Consider the following 16922-nt stretch of genomic DNA (forward strand, 5'->3'; position numbering starts at 1 on the left):
TTAGTGGTCTGCCCAGACAAAGTCACATCATCGATATTGTGGAAGCTTTCCAGTCAGAGAAGAATCACAAACCACAGAAACGCATTTCCTAGAAAAAGGTAGTCACACTCTTTATTGATTTCAGTTTTTTTAACAGGAAAAACTGATGACAGTAAATACCGTCAATGACAGAACTGTCAAAATCCTTCCAGGTGTGAACCCCTCTGAGAACATTTGCTGATAAGCAAAGGGATAAGCAGTGAGCGTTCCAGAAAGAGCAAGACAGAAACACAAACATTTCAATCAAATTAGAAATGCTAATGCAAGATATGTAATTTTCTTCAAGCTCAAATAAATGTGTATTTTTTTTTTATTTCTTTAACTTAATGTCCAACAGCTGGGCAGACAGATGAGAGCTGAGGGCCTCTTGTGTTGGACATATTTTCCTTTAACAACAGGGGTTATGAAACTTCTGACAAACCAGAGGTATGTCTGAATAAACCCCTTTTGTAATCGAGGCCAAACTTTTTTCATTTTAATCGTTTTGAAAATCTTTTGTGTTGGACCGGACGGAATTGGACCGGACAGATTTAAGTGAGTCTTTAAAAATTGTGACCTCACCTCAATATTTTGTGTCCGCTCAGCAAATTTGAAAGAGCAAATGAGAAAGTTATCAAAGACTAACATGTTAAAATCCAAGATGTGCCATAGCACCAAAGTGTGACTGGAAAAAGCTTTGTAATAACCAAATCATGATACTACGGAGCCCGTGACCTGACATGGGTAAAAAGAAAGAAAAAGAAAAATTGTTCCCACGAAATAACAATCACAGAAATCCATGCCTGTCATTAAAGTAGCTGGAGAATGTAATTTTTCTCCCTAACTTGTCTTTTTTTTGCTCGGCAGTTCTGCACCTCAATTGAATTTGTATTTATGCTCATAGCTGCGAATGCTTAAACACTGAGGCAAGTCTCCGCCTCGTTCACTTTAATTTCTTCCAGGTGAGCTTTTTAAAATAAAATAATCAGATTTCTCAACATCCTTCATGTCTTTCATGCATTGTCATGAGATGTTCACAGAAAGAAATGTGAAGGTATCTGCCATAGAATGATTATTTCATGGGAACAAATTCATTACTTTGTGGGAACAAAATTTTATATTTTGGGAACGAAATATTTTTTGTGGGAAAATAATCTTTCCATTTTCATTCAAATTAGAAACGCTAATGCGAGATATGAAATTATCCTCAAGCTTAAATAAATGTGTAATTCTTAGCAGCAGAAAACATGCGCAATACTTGACCATCAAACCTGCCATGTGTTAAGAACTTTTTCTGATGTTAAATGGTCAGTAGATGGATCCGGTTTAAAGGAAATACTCTTTGGTAAAGTTAGAGAACTTCTTGTTGGCGTCATAGATTTTCATCAGATTCTCATTTTTCCTTGAACTTGATTTGTTCACAAACACACCCATCTGTTGGAGGATGTCTTTGGGAACAGGGAGGGAGTGCCTGGACCTGTACAGCTCCTTCAGGTTTTTATCCATTGGGCTGCTTTGATAATTCTGGCAGTAACTGCCACTCAGATTAGGAGTACATTCTACTTTCCAGTTAAAGAATAACTCACCATGATTAAGGGCACAAACACCCCTCTTAGTGCCTGATGTCAGAGCTCGCTCACATGTTCCAAGCAATTCATCATCCCAATTATCCTCATCCCAAACTTCAAACTTCAGTTTAACTATTTTTGACAGAACCTGGGTTCCCAGGTCAAGTTTCATGTTCCAGTGTGGGTTGTCATCGTCGGCGATGATAGGAGTACGACCCACCAGTTTACCAAAAAACACTTTCACATAGGCATCTGTGCCACTACTGTAATCCCCCCACAGCTTAGAGGCCCGCACCACTGTAATGATAACACGCGCCTCACTCTTCTCAGCTGGGCAGCAGTCCGGGGTCACAGCAGGGTTATTGTGGCACTGGCAGACACAGGGTTCTCTTGAATTGCTCTTGATACCTGCTTTACAGGGATCAGTGCAACTCTTCATCAGGCCTTTCTCCAGGATGTAATGGGTGATAGCAGAGCGCAGGTTTTGCCTCATAGGGTCACTCTTTGGGATTAACTCATGAACAGAGTCCAGAGAGTAAGAAAGGATGTCAGGGTTCTGTGGCACAGAGTTCAGCCAATCCTTGTAGGCTGATGGATTCGTGCTGGCAGAGAAGATGAGGTCTGGTTCTGTTGTCTGACCACCCTTTACTTCCATAAACCTGTCAAAAGAGCATTACTGTGTTACAGTATATACAATCTGTGTTGTGGCTTGGCTACCACACACAGACAAAATTAACCAGAAATTTAGCAGGACGAAATCCAATAAGATGTGATGGTTGGAATAAATCAATCAATATATAAACTACTGTACAATAAACTGTTTGATTTTATTTGTTGGTTGTTGTTAGAACTTATCCATTTAACTAAATGTAAGGAAAAATAAATCTAACTACTCCTTAATGTTAAATAACTCATTATTTTTTTACTATACCTTTTTAAAGAGACAATTGCAGTTGCATAGAAAACATACGTTTGCTTGTTACTCTAGCATAAATCCTTTTAAATTTTATTCTGTCAGGTCAGGTTATATGGACAGTGTTTAAGTCCTAATGTATATTTGTCCAATCGAATATTTCAAGTCTGATTCCCCCTAGATATTAATAAATACACACCAATTTTTAATTTTTTAATTCTAAAAATGTAAAAACTTTTATGTTCTCGCGGGCCACATAAAATGACATGGCGAGCCACATTTGGCCTTGAATTTAACACACGTGGTATACGGTGTAATTTCTTTTGTTTGGCTTAGCAATCTAAAATAGACAAAGGGAACCTGAATTCGAAAAATGAAATGGCATTAGATTCCATAAGATCAAACTTGTCAATGTTGTTTGTTGATGTAAATCCATACCTGTCGGTAAAGTAGCTGGAGAATGTAATTTTTCTCCCTAACTTGTCCTTCTTTCCTTGGCATTGCTCTGCTTCAGATGAAATTGTAGTTCCTTTTGTAGTTGCGGACGCTTCAACCCTGAGGCACATGTCCACCTCGTTCACTTCAATTCCATTCAGGTGGGCCTCACACTCACGGATGCTGGTGACAGCCTGAACCTTCCCGCCCATTTTCACCTGTAAAGAAACATTAAGAGGGTGTTTAATTTAGATTCAAGCCGCCCAGGTCAAGTAACATGTTTGATCTGTTGTGTTTCACCTTGGTGATGTAATGGGTGCCAAAGGTGTCAATCAGATGGTAATAGTTGTTCTTGCTTTGTGGGTTGTAGACTTTAGGAAGTTGTTTCACTGAGTCCAGAAAATCATTTTGCAAAGTTGGGGTTTTAGATACACGGTAACTGTTATCAGAGACGAACAGGGCAGAGAACATAGTTTATAGTGTGAAGGTATTTCACAAAATAGTTTGATTAAAAAGCTTTTGTTGTTATCTTACCTGTAGTACTCACAAGACAGACCTTGGGTCGTAAAGCTGAATTTGTCAGATTTGGTTTTTTCCATGGAGTAGCCAGCGACTTTGGAATGGCTTCCAGCCAGCATCAGATTTGCTTTGAAAGGAATATTGAGACCCACTTTCCAGTCATTTTGAACAGTAGAGGTGGTGGACTCGACCAGAGACTCGCTGGATTTGAAAATTTGACTGGACACTTTGCTGCTGCAGGAATGCTTCGCTCTCCAATCCACCACAGACAGAGGCAACTTCTGCCTTCTGTTGTCCATGTAAGGGTTGGTGCACAGGGTGCAAGCTTTATTCTCACGCTTCCATTGATTCATGTCGAGGACAAAAGCCCCCTTGCGCTCCATACTAGTGATGTCGAAGCCTTCTCCGGCCAAATTGGAACCCGGAACAAACTCTGCCTGCTGGCACTCTTGGGGCGTCCCGTCTGTGCACATCTCGAATGTGCACATGGGAAAGATCAGCAGAAGGAAGAGGGAAAATTTCACAGGGAACATGATGCTGTTCGCATGTGAAGTGTATGTAAATTTAAAAAAAAACTCTAGTTTAGTCAAGATCAGCAAATTACATTTCGTTTTACAGGTTAAATACCTGAAAATTCATATTGAGTAGTAGTTGAATATTTTGTATATTTAAAAAAAATGCAATTATTCAACTTTTGTGAAAAAGTTGTAACACACTGGGGTTCAAACTTGCTCCTTTGATACGACAGTCTTCCTCTTTCTGCTAACACCTTTCTCTCTAATCTGGTTTATTTAAATTCATTGAAACATAAGAAGAAAACTGCTGTGCTTTTTGCTTTTCTAAAGGGAATAAATATCAATTTTTGCTTCACAAGCTGTGAATTTCTGAAACTCTGATTGATAAATCACAAACATGATCAAGAACAGGTTTGGCGTTCTAATTAAGGTTGTTGTACATTTTAATTGATTTTTTTTTTCAGTCAAACAGTTTGCATCCATCAATCATCAATACTGGAAAGTACATGTACAGTACCATTGGAAATTATCAATCAAAAAGAAAACATTTAATTAAAAATGTGTAGGCCAAAGTCTTGTTTTATTGCGTCAACCCTTGGAGTCTACCTGTACGTAATTGTTAAAAATAATTTAAACAAAGATCATCTATATGTTCACATACAAACCAAAAAATCAGTTTTCACTTTTGTAATTATCAAAGATTGAGTTTGTAAAGACATTTTTTGGAGAACGGAGTAACATCTCATGTGTACAACCAATGGTTTTGTAGGGTAAAATAAGATTGAATTTACTTTTTCATTTTATTTCAGTATTTTAAACAAATTCTGGAACTTGATTCCATTAAATTTAACCTGAATGTCAAACTTAAAAGCTTGAAAACTGTGAAAGTGTAAAATTCGTTTGTGGAATTTTGTCAGAATATTTTATTTTTATCTCTAAATTATCTTTATCGTCATAAAGTGTATAAACCTATAATCTTTTAGCTTTTCAAAAAAAATCATTCCTTTTCGGCTAAAATTGACTTTTTATTTATTCTGTAAAAAATCAATCAGAATCAAAATCAAAAACATGTTTTAGAAAAACGGCTCAACGGACTTGAATTTTGAAAAGAATGATCACAAACCTGCCTGATGGGTCGTTGTTGAGGGTTTGGAGCTCACAGCAGAGACGCGGCGAGATTTAAGGACCATGCAGTGGAGGTGTGCGTGTTTGGGGGGAGTGTGGTGTGAAGTGACAGTTTCTATTGGTCAAAAAAATTTGTTTCCTCATTTTTACAAATTGACTTTTCAAGTTAGTGTTTATAAGCTAAGAAAATACGTAGTCAAACAGAGATGACATTTTTGCACTTGAATGAAGCAGTTTTTGTGCATTGAAGACATTGTATTCATTCATGTTCTAATCTGTTTGGGGGTCACGGGGCTGCCGGGGTTTATCCACTTGAGGGTTGAAGGCTGGGGACACCCTGGACAAGTCGCCACTCTGTCACAGAATAATCAAATTATACATAATAAAACACTGCCTAACTCCCTGTCATGGGAAGGACACATGAGATATGGAAGAGACAGAGAAGACTTTCTTGGAGGAATATCATTGTTAATAAGATGTTCCAACACCCATTCCTTAGAAGTGCTGTCCACCGGGTATCTGGGTAGCTGTAGATATCCAACCCATCCATGTTCACTTAGGACAACACCATGGAAACTGCGGACAAACCCATCTGGGGCCCACATTTTCTGCCCACTTTAAAACTACAAGGGCCAACTTGGCCTTGCTGGCTGGGTGGTGGCGTCATTTTGTGACCATTATTATCTGCCTTGCAGCGGGTAATTGCTCTGGTCCTGAATCCACGGTTCCAGAGGGGCGTCTGGCGGTGGTACCTGCTGGATGCATCGCTTCTTTGAGGCTTTCAGACAGAACTGTGAGCCTTCCGCCCTGACTTTTAAATTCAGTCACAGAGCAATTTGTTTTAGGATACGCAAACAAACACACAAGAATAGGATTCTTTTCTTTTGCTGGATATGCAATGGATGGTGCCAACCAGCCAAAAGTAAATAAATGGATAAATCTTTTGAGGTAACCTTTATTAAAAAGTTAACTTAAATATTATCTAGAAAATCTGGAAGCGTTTAATCTCATGTCTGAAATTAATCATTTTGGATATTAACAGAAGCACTGTTTCAAATTTTCTGAAATGTTTTTCTCTAAATGATTAAAAAAAGAGTCACTTGAAACTAGAAGCAATGTCTGGTCTGCGTAGCACGTTGGAGGATTTCTTCTTTTTTGTAAAAGAGCTGCAGAAGCAGGTGTGAAAAATTAATGGTGTGACTGATAACTCATACAGAAGTTTAGATACTATATTTGGTGTTTTAAATCTAAAGGGTTCTGGTAAAAACTGGAGTACATTTGATGAAGGAAGGACAGGAAAGGCAGGAATGAGAGACTTAGAGGAGGAACTTTGAATGCTGGGACCAGCATTTACAGCGTCACTCTGGAAAACAGCTTGTTGAATCCAGAAACGTGCATGTACTGATATCATTCAGAGTTTCGACAGATTCCCTGTGTGCTGACTTTCCCCAGACCTCATTCTGTCAGGTTTGGAGGGGCTGGTGAGCGTGAAGGACCCAAAATGCAGAGACAGGAAGCACACGGTTCAAGGGCAAGGGGTTTATTTAACAAAAGGCGCTGCAGAGCAGGGTAGCAAAACCAAACTCACTGTGGGCAAAACTTGAAAACATGGCAGAAGACAAACATGGACATTACAGCCAGGGAAGAGACTTGGACCAGCACAAGAGGAAGGCAGAGACAAGACTTATACACAGACAGGACTGACAAGACACAGGTGAACAAGATCAGGAGAGATTGGGACCAAGGAAGTAAAACTCAAAAGCATGACAAAACAGGAAACCTTTCAAAATAAAACAGGAAAAATAACTTTAATATGACAGAACAGGCAAAAACCAAGAGAAAGAAACCCAAACCATGACACATTTTTGAAAGAGACACAAACATTCTGTGTATATGTTGAGATTTTTAATTGACTAAATTGATCTCAAAAAAGAGGATTTGTTGAAAGATCTTGAACAAACCGTCCTGTTAAAGTTCAGGAAATTTCCACAAACCACTCAATGGAGCTGCTTAAAAGACCTGATCTGTGTGTGTGTGTGTTGGCAATGTTGATGCAGCGCCCTGAAGTTCCCCTAAAGTTTTTGTCTTCCTATTAGCCGAAACAACGCTGTTTTCTCCTCCACAACTGGCTCTGACAGTGGAGGGGCTTATGGACTGGATGGACTAGATGAAGGTCGCTGGTGTCAGAGTAGAGGATGCTGAAGACAGGGTTAGATGGGGGAAGCTGTGGCGACCCCTGACTGGAAAGGCCCAAAGAAAAAGAGGAAGAAGGAGATCAGATGACTATTTATTGAATATGTCTTTTTAAAACTTTTTAAGTTTTTATCATTTTTACACCGGGTTCCTTGAGCTGATCTAATCACTAGCTGTGTGACAGTTTCTGTAATGTTTTTACCGATGTGACTTCCTGTCGTAAAACTACTGGTATGTGGCCCAAAGAAGTGCAAATCTTTATTAAAAAAAATAGCAGAAGTAAAATCTTTTCTGATGCTCCAATCTGGCTCCAAAGGTGTTTGGCTGCTCATTTTATCATTTTATCAAAAGTATCTGCATTTATTTAAACTCTCACAATAGAAAAGCAAACCTTCCTCAAACCTTAAATGTAATTAAAAATGTAAAAAGGAGAATTCACAAAACATCAATGATACCTCATCATGATGAACTGTCTGCATTGGAAACAGTATTTTACATCATTTTTAACTAAATATTCTCACCAGGGTCCATTTGGTACAGAGCCTATGACCTGACATGGGAAAAAAAAATTGTTCCCAATAAATAATAATTTGCTTTTATTGCCATAAGAATATGTTCAAAACATCAAATAACCCTACTTTCATTGGAGTGAGTCTTTAATTATTGCACCCTCACCTCAATTTTTTGTGTCCACTCAACAAATTTGGAAGAGCAAATGAGTAAGCTATCAAAGACTAACATGTTAATATCCAAATTGTACCACAGCAACATAGTGTGTCTGGAAAAAGCTTTGTAACAACCAAATCATGATACTACGGAGCCCGTGACCTTACATGGGTGAAAAGAAAAAAAAAATTGTTCCCACGAAATAACAATCACAGAAATCCATACCTGTCATTAAAGTAGCTGGAGAATGTAATTTTTCTCCCTAACTTGTCTTTTTTTGCTCGGCAGTTCTGCACCTCAATTGAATTTGTATTTATGCTCACAGTTGCGGATGCTTCAACACTGAGGCAAGTCTCCGCCTCGTTCACTTTAATTCCTTCCAGGTGAGCATTTTAAAATAACAAAATCAGATTTCTAAACATCCTCCAAATCATGATACTACGGAGCCTGTGACCTGACATGGGTGGAAAAAAAACAATTGTTCCCACAAAATAATAATTTGCCTGGTAAGTCATTCATGGAGATCTGCTTACAGATGCTTTTGTAGACCTTTTTAAAATAAAAAATCCAATATCTAAACATCCTCCATGTCTTCCATGCATTGTAATGAGACACACACAGACAGAAATATGAAGGCATCTGCCGTAAATCCAAGTATTGCTCACATCCGTGTTTACGAGTGACTTATCACATGAATTATTATTTCGTAGGAACGAATTCATTATTTTGTGGGAGCAAATTATTTTTTTTTTTTTATCCACATCAGGTTGCAGGCTCCGCATAAAACATCCAGCGTCCCCTCTCAAAAATAAAGAAAAAAATATTCTGAATTTTAAATTACAATTTTCTGCCCCTCCACTATTTTTTCTTCTTTTTGCTTCAAGTTAGCTAGTCTCCACTTGCTAATTTGTCATTGACAGAATAGTCCATTGCTGCAGAGGGACGGGGGAGGAAGAAAACATTTTCACATGAGCCTTCTTATGCCATTTTATAGATTTTTTATGTTTTTATGACATAGTTAAATGATAATGAGCGTGGAAAAGATTTAAGAAATATTTTAAGAGTTCAGCACAATCGCCTTCCTTTGACTGATGGTTGATCTGCCTCTGGTGCTGTCTTGCAGGATGGATATGTGGTTGTTGCAGAAGCACTTGGCTGCATTTTCTTTGCTTAAGTAGTATCAGTAGTTTAATCAATGCTTGCGCATTCTTTTCTAACTTTTTTAACCAAGTTCTAATGCGCAGTTAATGGGTGGAACAATACAGAATGCGAAACTGAGATAATACCATAGCAGCAGCACCTGTTTTCAGAGAGCCTTGACCATGGATGAATGAATGAATGAATGAAGATTGGTGCTGCAGGTTTGACTGATATAAGGAGGTGGTGCGGCGGTGATGTGACAATGGTCTCAAAAAGACAAGAGGAGGTGGTTTTGCTTCAGTTTCGTTGATGCTGATTAAACAGCTTGGGGAGTTAGTGGTCTGCCCAGAAATCACATCATGGATGTCCTAAATGCTTTCCAGTCAGAGAAGAATCACAAAACACAGAAACGTAATTCCCAGAAAAAAGTAGTCACACTCTTTATTGATTTCAGTTTTATAACAGGAAAAACTGATGACAGTAAATACCATCAATGACAGAACTGTCAAAATCCTTCCAGGTGTGAACCCCTCTGAGAACATTTGCTGATAAGCAAAGGGATAAGCAGTGAGCGTTACAGAAAGAGCAAAACAGAAGCACAAATTTAAAAATTAAAGACATTCAAGTGATTGACATCTTTCCATTTTCAATTCAATCAGAAATGCTAATGCGAGATATGTAACTATCCTCAAGCTCAAATAAATGTGTAATTCTTAGCAGCAGAAAACATGCGCAATACTTGACCATCAAACCTGCCATGTGTTTAGAATGTTTCCTGATGTTACATTTAACAGTAGATGGATCCAGTTTAAAGGAAATACTCTTTGGTAAAGTTAGAGAGCTTCTTGTTGGCGTCATAGATTTTCATCAGATTCTCATTTTTCCTTGAACTTGATTTGTTCACAAACACACCCATCTGTTGGAGGATGTCTTTGGGAACAGGACGGGAGTGCCTGGACCTGTACAGCTCCTTCAGGTTCTTATCCATTGGGCTGCTTTGATAAGTCTGGCAGTAACTGCCACTCAGATTAGGAGCACATTCTACTTTCCACTCAAAGTATAACTCACCATAATCAAGGCTGCAAGCATCACTGTTAGTGCCTGATGTCAGAGATCGCTCACATGATCCAAGCAGGTCATCATCCCATTCGTTATCCTCATCCCAAACTTCAAACTTCAGTTTTATTTCTGACAGAACCTGGCTTCCCAGGTCAAGTTTCATGTTCCACTTTGGGAAGTCATCGTTGTCAATGGTATCGGTACGAAAGACCTGTTTACCAGTAAACACTTTCACATAGGCATCTGTGGCAGTAAAGTCATCTCCATATAGGTAAGACCCTCCCAACACTGTAATGATAACACGAGCCATGCCCCTCTGAGCTGGACAGCAGTCCGGGGTCACAGCAGGGTTATTGTGGCACTGGCAGACACAGGGTTCTCTTGACTTGCTCTTGATACCTGCCTTACAGGGATCAGTGCAACTCTTCAACAGGCCTTTCTCCAGGATGTAATGGGTGATAGCAGAGCACAGGTTTTCCCTCATAGGGTCACTCTTTGGGATTAACTCATGAAGGGAATCCAGAGAGTAGGAAAGGGTGTCAGGGTTCTGTGGCACAGAGTTCAGCCAATCCTTGTAGGCTGATGGATTCATGCTGGCAGAGAAGATGAGGTCTGGTTCTGTTGTCTGACCACCCTTTACTTCCATAAACCTGTCAAAAGAGCATTACTGTGTTACAGCATATACAATCTGTGTTGTGGCTTGGCTACCACACACAGACAAAATTAACCAGAATTTCAGCAGGACGAAATCCAATAAGATGTGATGGTTGGAAATAAAATTTGAAAAAAGGTTAAATTATATATATATAGAACCCTAAAGCTCCCAGGTGAGTTGAGTGAGAAACCACCCACGGAAGGGTGAAAGGCACAAGTTTTTATATATACATATATATATACACCGTACATATACACGTGTATATACACATTTATATATACACCGTACAGTAAACTGGTTGATGTTATTTGTTGGTATACAGTGGATATAATAAGTATTTGATCCCTGCTGATTTTGTAGGTTTTACCCACAATCGAACAGTGAGAGATGGAAAATCAAGAAATCGACTTTTAAAATTGAGACACATTTATTTCCATTTAATCAAGGGAAGTGAGTATTTGATCCCCATTAACCTGTGACCTGTGTAGAAGATATCTGTTTGAACTAATCACATGAATAAAAGACACCTCGGCCTAAAACAGCACTGCATGAGTTAGTTGATGGTCTCAAAGCAGTTGGGACCACATTCACCATCGGTAAGACTTTTCTTCCTCATGTGGATGGGAGGATGGGTGGAGCTATGTACCATCAAATCCTGAGTGAGAACCTCCTTCCCTCCACTGGGAGGCTAAAAACCAGTCATGGATGGCTCTTCAATAGGATGATGACCCAAAACATACAGCCAAGACAACCAAGAAAAGGCTGAAGAAGCAGCATATCAAGGTTATGGAGTGGTCTCTGGACCTCAATCTTATAGAAAACCTATACAGAGAACAGAAGCTCATGGTTGCCAGGCAACAGTCACCACATCTAAATGAGTTAAAATTCATTTCTAAAGAAACGTGGGCCAAAATACCTCCTGATATGTGCAGAAACCGGGTCATCAAGTCTGACCTCTGTGCTTGACAAGAGGTTTGTCACAAAGTACTAAGTCAATGAAATGATTTTTTAAAATTCTTTATAGCTGATTTCTTAGATTTCATTGGGATTTTCTTTCTCTCACTGTTCAAATAAACCTACCATTAGGACGTCAGACTTTGAATAGAGTAGGAATCAAATATTTATGTCCTCCCCAGTAAATCCATACCTGTCGTTAAAGTAACTGGAGAATGTAATTTTTCTCCCTAACTTGTCCTTTTTTCCTTGGCAGTGCTGCACCTCAGATGAAATTGTAGTTCCTTTTATAGTTCCGGACGCTTCAACCCTGAGGCACATCTCCGCCTCATTCACTTCAATTCCATCCAAGTGCGCCTCACACTCACGGATGCTGGTGACTGCCTGAACCTTCCCGCCCATTTTCACCTGTAAAGAAGCATTAGGAGGGTGTTTTACTCCTAATGCCGCCCAGGTCAAATACAATGTTTGATCTGTTGTGTTTCACCTTGGTGATGTAATGGGTGCCAAAGGTGTCAATCAGATGGTAATAGTTGTTCTTGCTTTGTGGGTTGTAGACTTTAGGAAGTTGTTTCACTGAGTCCAGAAAATCTTTTTGCAGAGTTGGGGTTTTAGATATGCGGTAACTGTTATCAGAGATGAACAGGGCAAAGAACATAGTTTAAGGTGTAAAAATATTCCACAAAATACGGTATGATTAAAAAGCTTTTGTTGTTATCTTACCTGTAGTACTCACAAGACAGACCTTGGGTTGTGAAGCTGAATTTGTCAGATTTGGTTTTTTCCATGGAGTAGCCAGCGACTTTGGAATGGCTTCCAGCCAGCATGAGATTTGCTTTGAAAGGAATATTGAGACCCACTTTCCAGTCATTTTGAACAGAAGAGGTGGTGGACTCGACCAGAGACTCGCTGGATTTGAAAATTTGACTGGACACTTTGCTGCTGCAGGAATGCGTCGCTCTCCAATCCACCACAGACAGAGGCAACTTCTGCCTTCTGTTGTCCATGTAAGGGTTGGTGCACAGGGTGCATGATTTATTCTCACGTTTCCATTGATTCATGTCGAGGACAAAAGCCCCCTTGCGCTCCATACTAGTGATGTCGAAGCCTTCTCCGGCTAAATTGGAACCTGGAACAAACCCTGCATCCTGGCACTCTTGGGGCGTCCCGTCTGTGCACGTCTCAAATGTGCACAAGGGAAAGATCAGCAGAAGGAAGAGGGAAAATTTCACAGGGAACATGATGCTGTTCGTCTGTGAATTTTCTGTGAATTAAAAAAAGATTTAGCTTTGTCCTGATCAGCAAATACAACATTTCCTATGACAGCTTAAATACCTAAAAATTGAATAGTAGTCGGATACTTTATACATTTTAAAAAAAATGCCATTAATCAAGTTTTGTGAAAAGTTGTAACACGCTGGGGTTCAAACTTGTGACTTAGATTGTACCTTTAATACGACAGTCTTCCTCTTCCTTCTGACACTTTTCTCTCTAATCTGGTTTATTAAAACTAATTCAAACATGTTGTGTTTTTTTGCTTTTCTAGATAAATAAGTATCAATTTTTGCTTCACAAGCTGTAAATTTCTGAAACTCTGATTGATAAATCACAAACATGATCAAGGACAGGTTTGGCGTTCTAATTAAGGTTTTTATACATTGTAATTGATTTTTTTTTCAGTGAAACAGTTTGCATCCATCTATCAATCATTAATACTGAAAAGTACATGAACAGTAACATTGTAATTAATCAATAAAAAAGAAAACATTTAATTAAAGATGTGTAGGCCAAAGTCTTGGTCTGTCGCGTCAACCCTTGATGTCTACCTGTACGTAATTGTTAAAGACAAATTTAAACAAAGATCATCTATATGTTCACATACAAACCAAAAAATATCAGTTTTCACTTCTGTAATTATCAAAGATTGAGTTTGTAAAGACATTTTTGGAGAACGGAGTAACATCTCATGTGTACAACCAATGTTTTTTTTTTCAGGGTAAAATAAGATTGAATTTACTTTTTCATTTTATTTCAGTATTTTAAACAAATGCTGGAACTTAATTCCATTAAATTTAAACTGAATGTCAAACTTAAAAGCACGAAAAACTGTGAAAGTGTAAAAGTCATTTGTGGAATTTTGTCAGAATATTTTATTTTTATCTCTAAATTATCTTTATCGTCATAAACTGTATATACCTATAGTTTGTTCGCTTTTCAAAAGAAAATCATTAATTTTCAGCTAATATTGACTTCTTATTTTTTGTAAAGAACCATATAACATGTTTACAAAAACGGCTAGACGGACTTGAATTAAAAAAAAAAGAATGATCACAAACCTGCCTGATGGGTTTTCGTTGAGGGTTTGAAGCTCACAGCAGAGACGTGGCGAGATTTAAGGACCATGCAGTGGAGGTGTGCGTGTTTGGGGGGAGTGTGGTGTGAAGTAGAAGTTTCTATTTCTCAATCAAATTTGGTTCCTCATTTTTACAAATTGACTTTTCTAAGTTAGTGTTTAAAAACTAGAGATATGTAGTCAAACAGAGATGACATTTTTGTACTTGAATGAAGCAGTTTTTGTGCATTGAAGACATTTTATTTCATTCATCTTCTAATCTGTTTGGGGGTCACAGGGCTGCCGGGGTTTATCCACTTGCGGGGGAAGGCTGGGGACACCCTGGACAAGTCGCCACTCTGTCACAGAATAATCAAATTATACATAATAAAACACTGCCTGACTCCCTGTCATGCGAAGGACACATGAGATATGGAAGAGACAGAGAAGACTTTCTTGGAGGAATATCATTGTTAATAAGATGTTCCAACACCCATTCTTTAGAAGTGCTGTCCACCGGGTATCTGGGTAGCTGTAGATATCCAACCCATCCATGTTCACTTAGGACAACACCATGGAAACTGCGGACAAAGCCATCTGGGGCCCACATTTTCTGCCCACTTTAAAACTACAAGGGCCCCACTTGGCCTTGCTGGCTGGGTGGTGGCGTCATTTTGTGACCGGTATTTTCTGCCTTGCAGTGGTTGATTGCTCTGGTCCTGAATCCACGGTTCCAGAGGGGCGTCTGGCGGTACCTGCTGGATGCATCGCCTCTTTGAGGCTTTCAGACAGAACTGTGAGCCTTCCGCCCTGACTTTAACATTCAGTCACAGAGCAATTTGTTTTAGAATGCGCAAACAAACACACAATAACAGGATTTTTTCTTTTACTGGATATGCAATGGATGGTGCCAAACAGCCAAACAGCCAAACTGCAAAATAAAAAAAATAAAAAAATAAAAAATCTTTTGAGGTAACCTCTTTAATAAAGTTAACTTAAATATAACTTTTGATTAATCTTGGCACCCCAAAGATGTTCAAGAAAGAACAAAGAGTTTTTGAGATTTTGCTCTTTATCAGATCTGGAAGGGTTTATTCTCATGTCTGAAATGAATCATTTTGCTTATTAACAGATGCTTTCTTTCAAATTTTCTGAAATGTTTTTCTTCTCTATATGATTAAAAAAGAGTCACTTGAAACTAGAAGCAATGTCTGGTCTGCGTAGCACGTTGGAGGATTTCTTCTTTTTTGTAAAAGAGCTGCAGTAGTAGGTGTGAAAAATTAATGGTGTGACTGATAACTCATACAGAAGTTTAGATCCTATATTTGGTGTTTTAAATCTAATGGGTTCTGGTAAAAACTGGAGTACATTTGATGAAGGAAGGACAGGAAAGGCAGAAATGAGATACTTAGAGGAGGAACTTTGAATGCTGGGACCAGATAGAGAGAAAGCAAGGCTCACAGAATGGGAGTTACCTGTTCTAGTGCATGTTCTAACAGTTGGAAGAGGCTTGATGCAAAACGTTGAAGCGCTGCAAAGCTCAGTCTGGCTTTTCCTTTCAAGCATCTGTTTTAATATAAGAAAGACTTGGTGTGATTTAATTTGGGCACAAACCACAATTATTATTCGTCTCCCATGATGACTTTTGAAACAGTTGGCACTTTTCATTTATTAAAAAGAACACCAATTAAAAATACCAAAAAGCCAAGTCAAACATGGTGTTTTCTATAGTGTGACTTTGAAGCACCTTCATCTTTTTTACTGAATATAAACATGACAACATGGGTGTAGAATCAGTTTTTTATCTAAATCTATTTCTTATGCAATTCTATACCGTATTTGAAGAACTTTGCCTCTAAATTATAACAACACACTGTTATTTAGCAGAAGATAAGAAAACCAACTTTAAGCTGGATATCAATCCAGTCTGACAGTAGATTAAACCTTTACAAGGCTTGTTTGTTAAAATGTAAATATAAATGACAAAACCTAACTGCAAACCTATTAATTATTTCACTTGGAAGACACAGGTTTTTTGAAAACGAGCAATCTGATGCACTTCAGGTTTAGAGTCAGCGTGTCCGTTTCTACTTTTTCTAAAGTGGCCCTCAAGTATCAGCGTCTGCTCTGCAGAAAACCTGCAGCATTTTGCAAAAGTTTTAAAACTAACACAATTATAAAAGGAAAGCAAAATATTTCAAACAAAAAAGCAGCATAAAGAATTTGTTATACTTCAGCATTGAGAATAGCAGATTTATTCTTTGTGATGTTTGGAAAAAGATCTAGTTTTCGAATCTGTTTTTTGAACAGAAGGAGAACAAATTTGGTTCTGAAAAAGAGCGTCACTCTGGAAAACAGCGTGTAGAATCCAGACACGAGCTTGTACTGATATCATTCAGAGTTTCAACAGATTCCCTGTGTGCTGATTTTCCACACACAGACATTCTGTATATATGTTGAGATCTTTAATTGATGAAATTGATCTCAAAAAAGAGGATTTGTTGAAGGATCTTGGACAAACCGTCCTGTTAAAGTTTTGGAAATTTCCACAAACCACTCAATGAAGCTGCTTAAAAGACCTGAAGGTTCCACATCACAAGTGAAGTTGTACTGTTGGGTTAGTTGCAAAAGAACAGAAAATACTCTGTTCTGTTATTTGATACAATGCGGTATCCTGAAGTGTGATTTGTTTCAAAATAAGTGCTGATCTGTGCGTGCATGTGGGCAATGTTGATGCAGCGCCCTGAAGTTCCCCTAAAGTTTTTGTCTTCCTATTACCCGAAATGACGCTGTTGTCTCCTCCACAACTGGCTCTAACAGTGGAGGAGCT

General features: G+C 38.5%; 2 protein-coding genes across 2 annotated transcripts; both read right to left on the bottom strand.

The window, feature by feature from the left end:
- Nucleotides 1-98: 98 nt before the first annotated feature.
- LOC111946272 (perforin-1-like) lies at nucleotides 99-5185 on the bottom strand. The gene is made up of 4 exons (XM_020705075.3): nucleotides 3469-5185; nucleotides 3235-3373; nucleotides 2938-3152; nucleotides 99-2245 (listed from the first exon to the last, which is right to left on the bottom strand). The coding sequence occupies exons 1-4, from the start codon at nucleotides 3984-3986 to the stop codon at nucleotides 1345-1347; spliced, it is 1773 nt and encodes a 590-aa protein (XP_020560734.2). The 5' UTR covers nucleotides 3987-5185; the 3' UTR covers nucleotides 99-1344.
- Nucleotides 5186-9507: 4322 nt separating this feature from the next.
- Nucleotides 9508-14275, bottom strand: LOC101166552 (perforin-1-like). Its single transcript, XM_020705077.3, has 5 exons — nucleotides 14097-14275; nucleotides 12484-13024; nucleotides 12248-12386; nucleotides 11954-12168; nucleotides 9508-10801 (listed from the first exon to the last, which is right to left on the bottom strand). Exons 1-5 carry the CDS (start codon nucleotides 14161-14163, stop codon nucleotides 9901-9903), a joined length of 1863 nt encoding a protein of 620 aa, XP_020560736.2. The 5' UTR covers nucleotides 14164-14275; the 3' UTR covers nucleotides 9508-9900.
- Between the last annotated feature and the right edge of the window lie 2647 nt (nucleotides 14276-16922).

This window comes from Oryzias latipes, chromosome 8, assembly GCF_053564925.1.
Source record: "Oryzias latipes strain Hd-rR chromosome 8, Olatipes_Hd-rR_3.1".
NCBI classification, from domain to species: Eukaryota; Metazoa; Chordata; class Actinopteri; order Beloniformes; family Adrianichthyidae; genus Oryzias; species Oryzias latipes.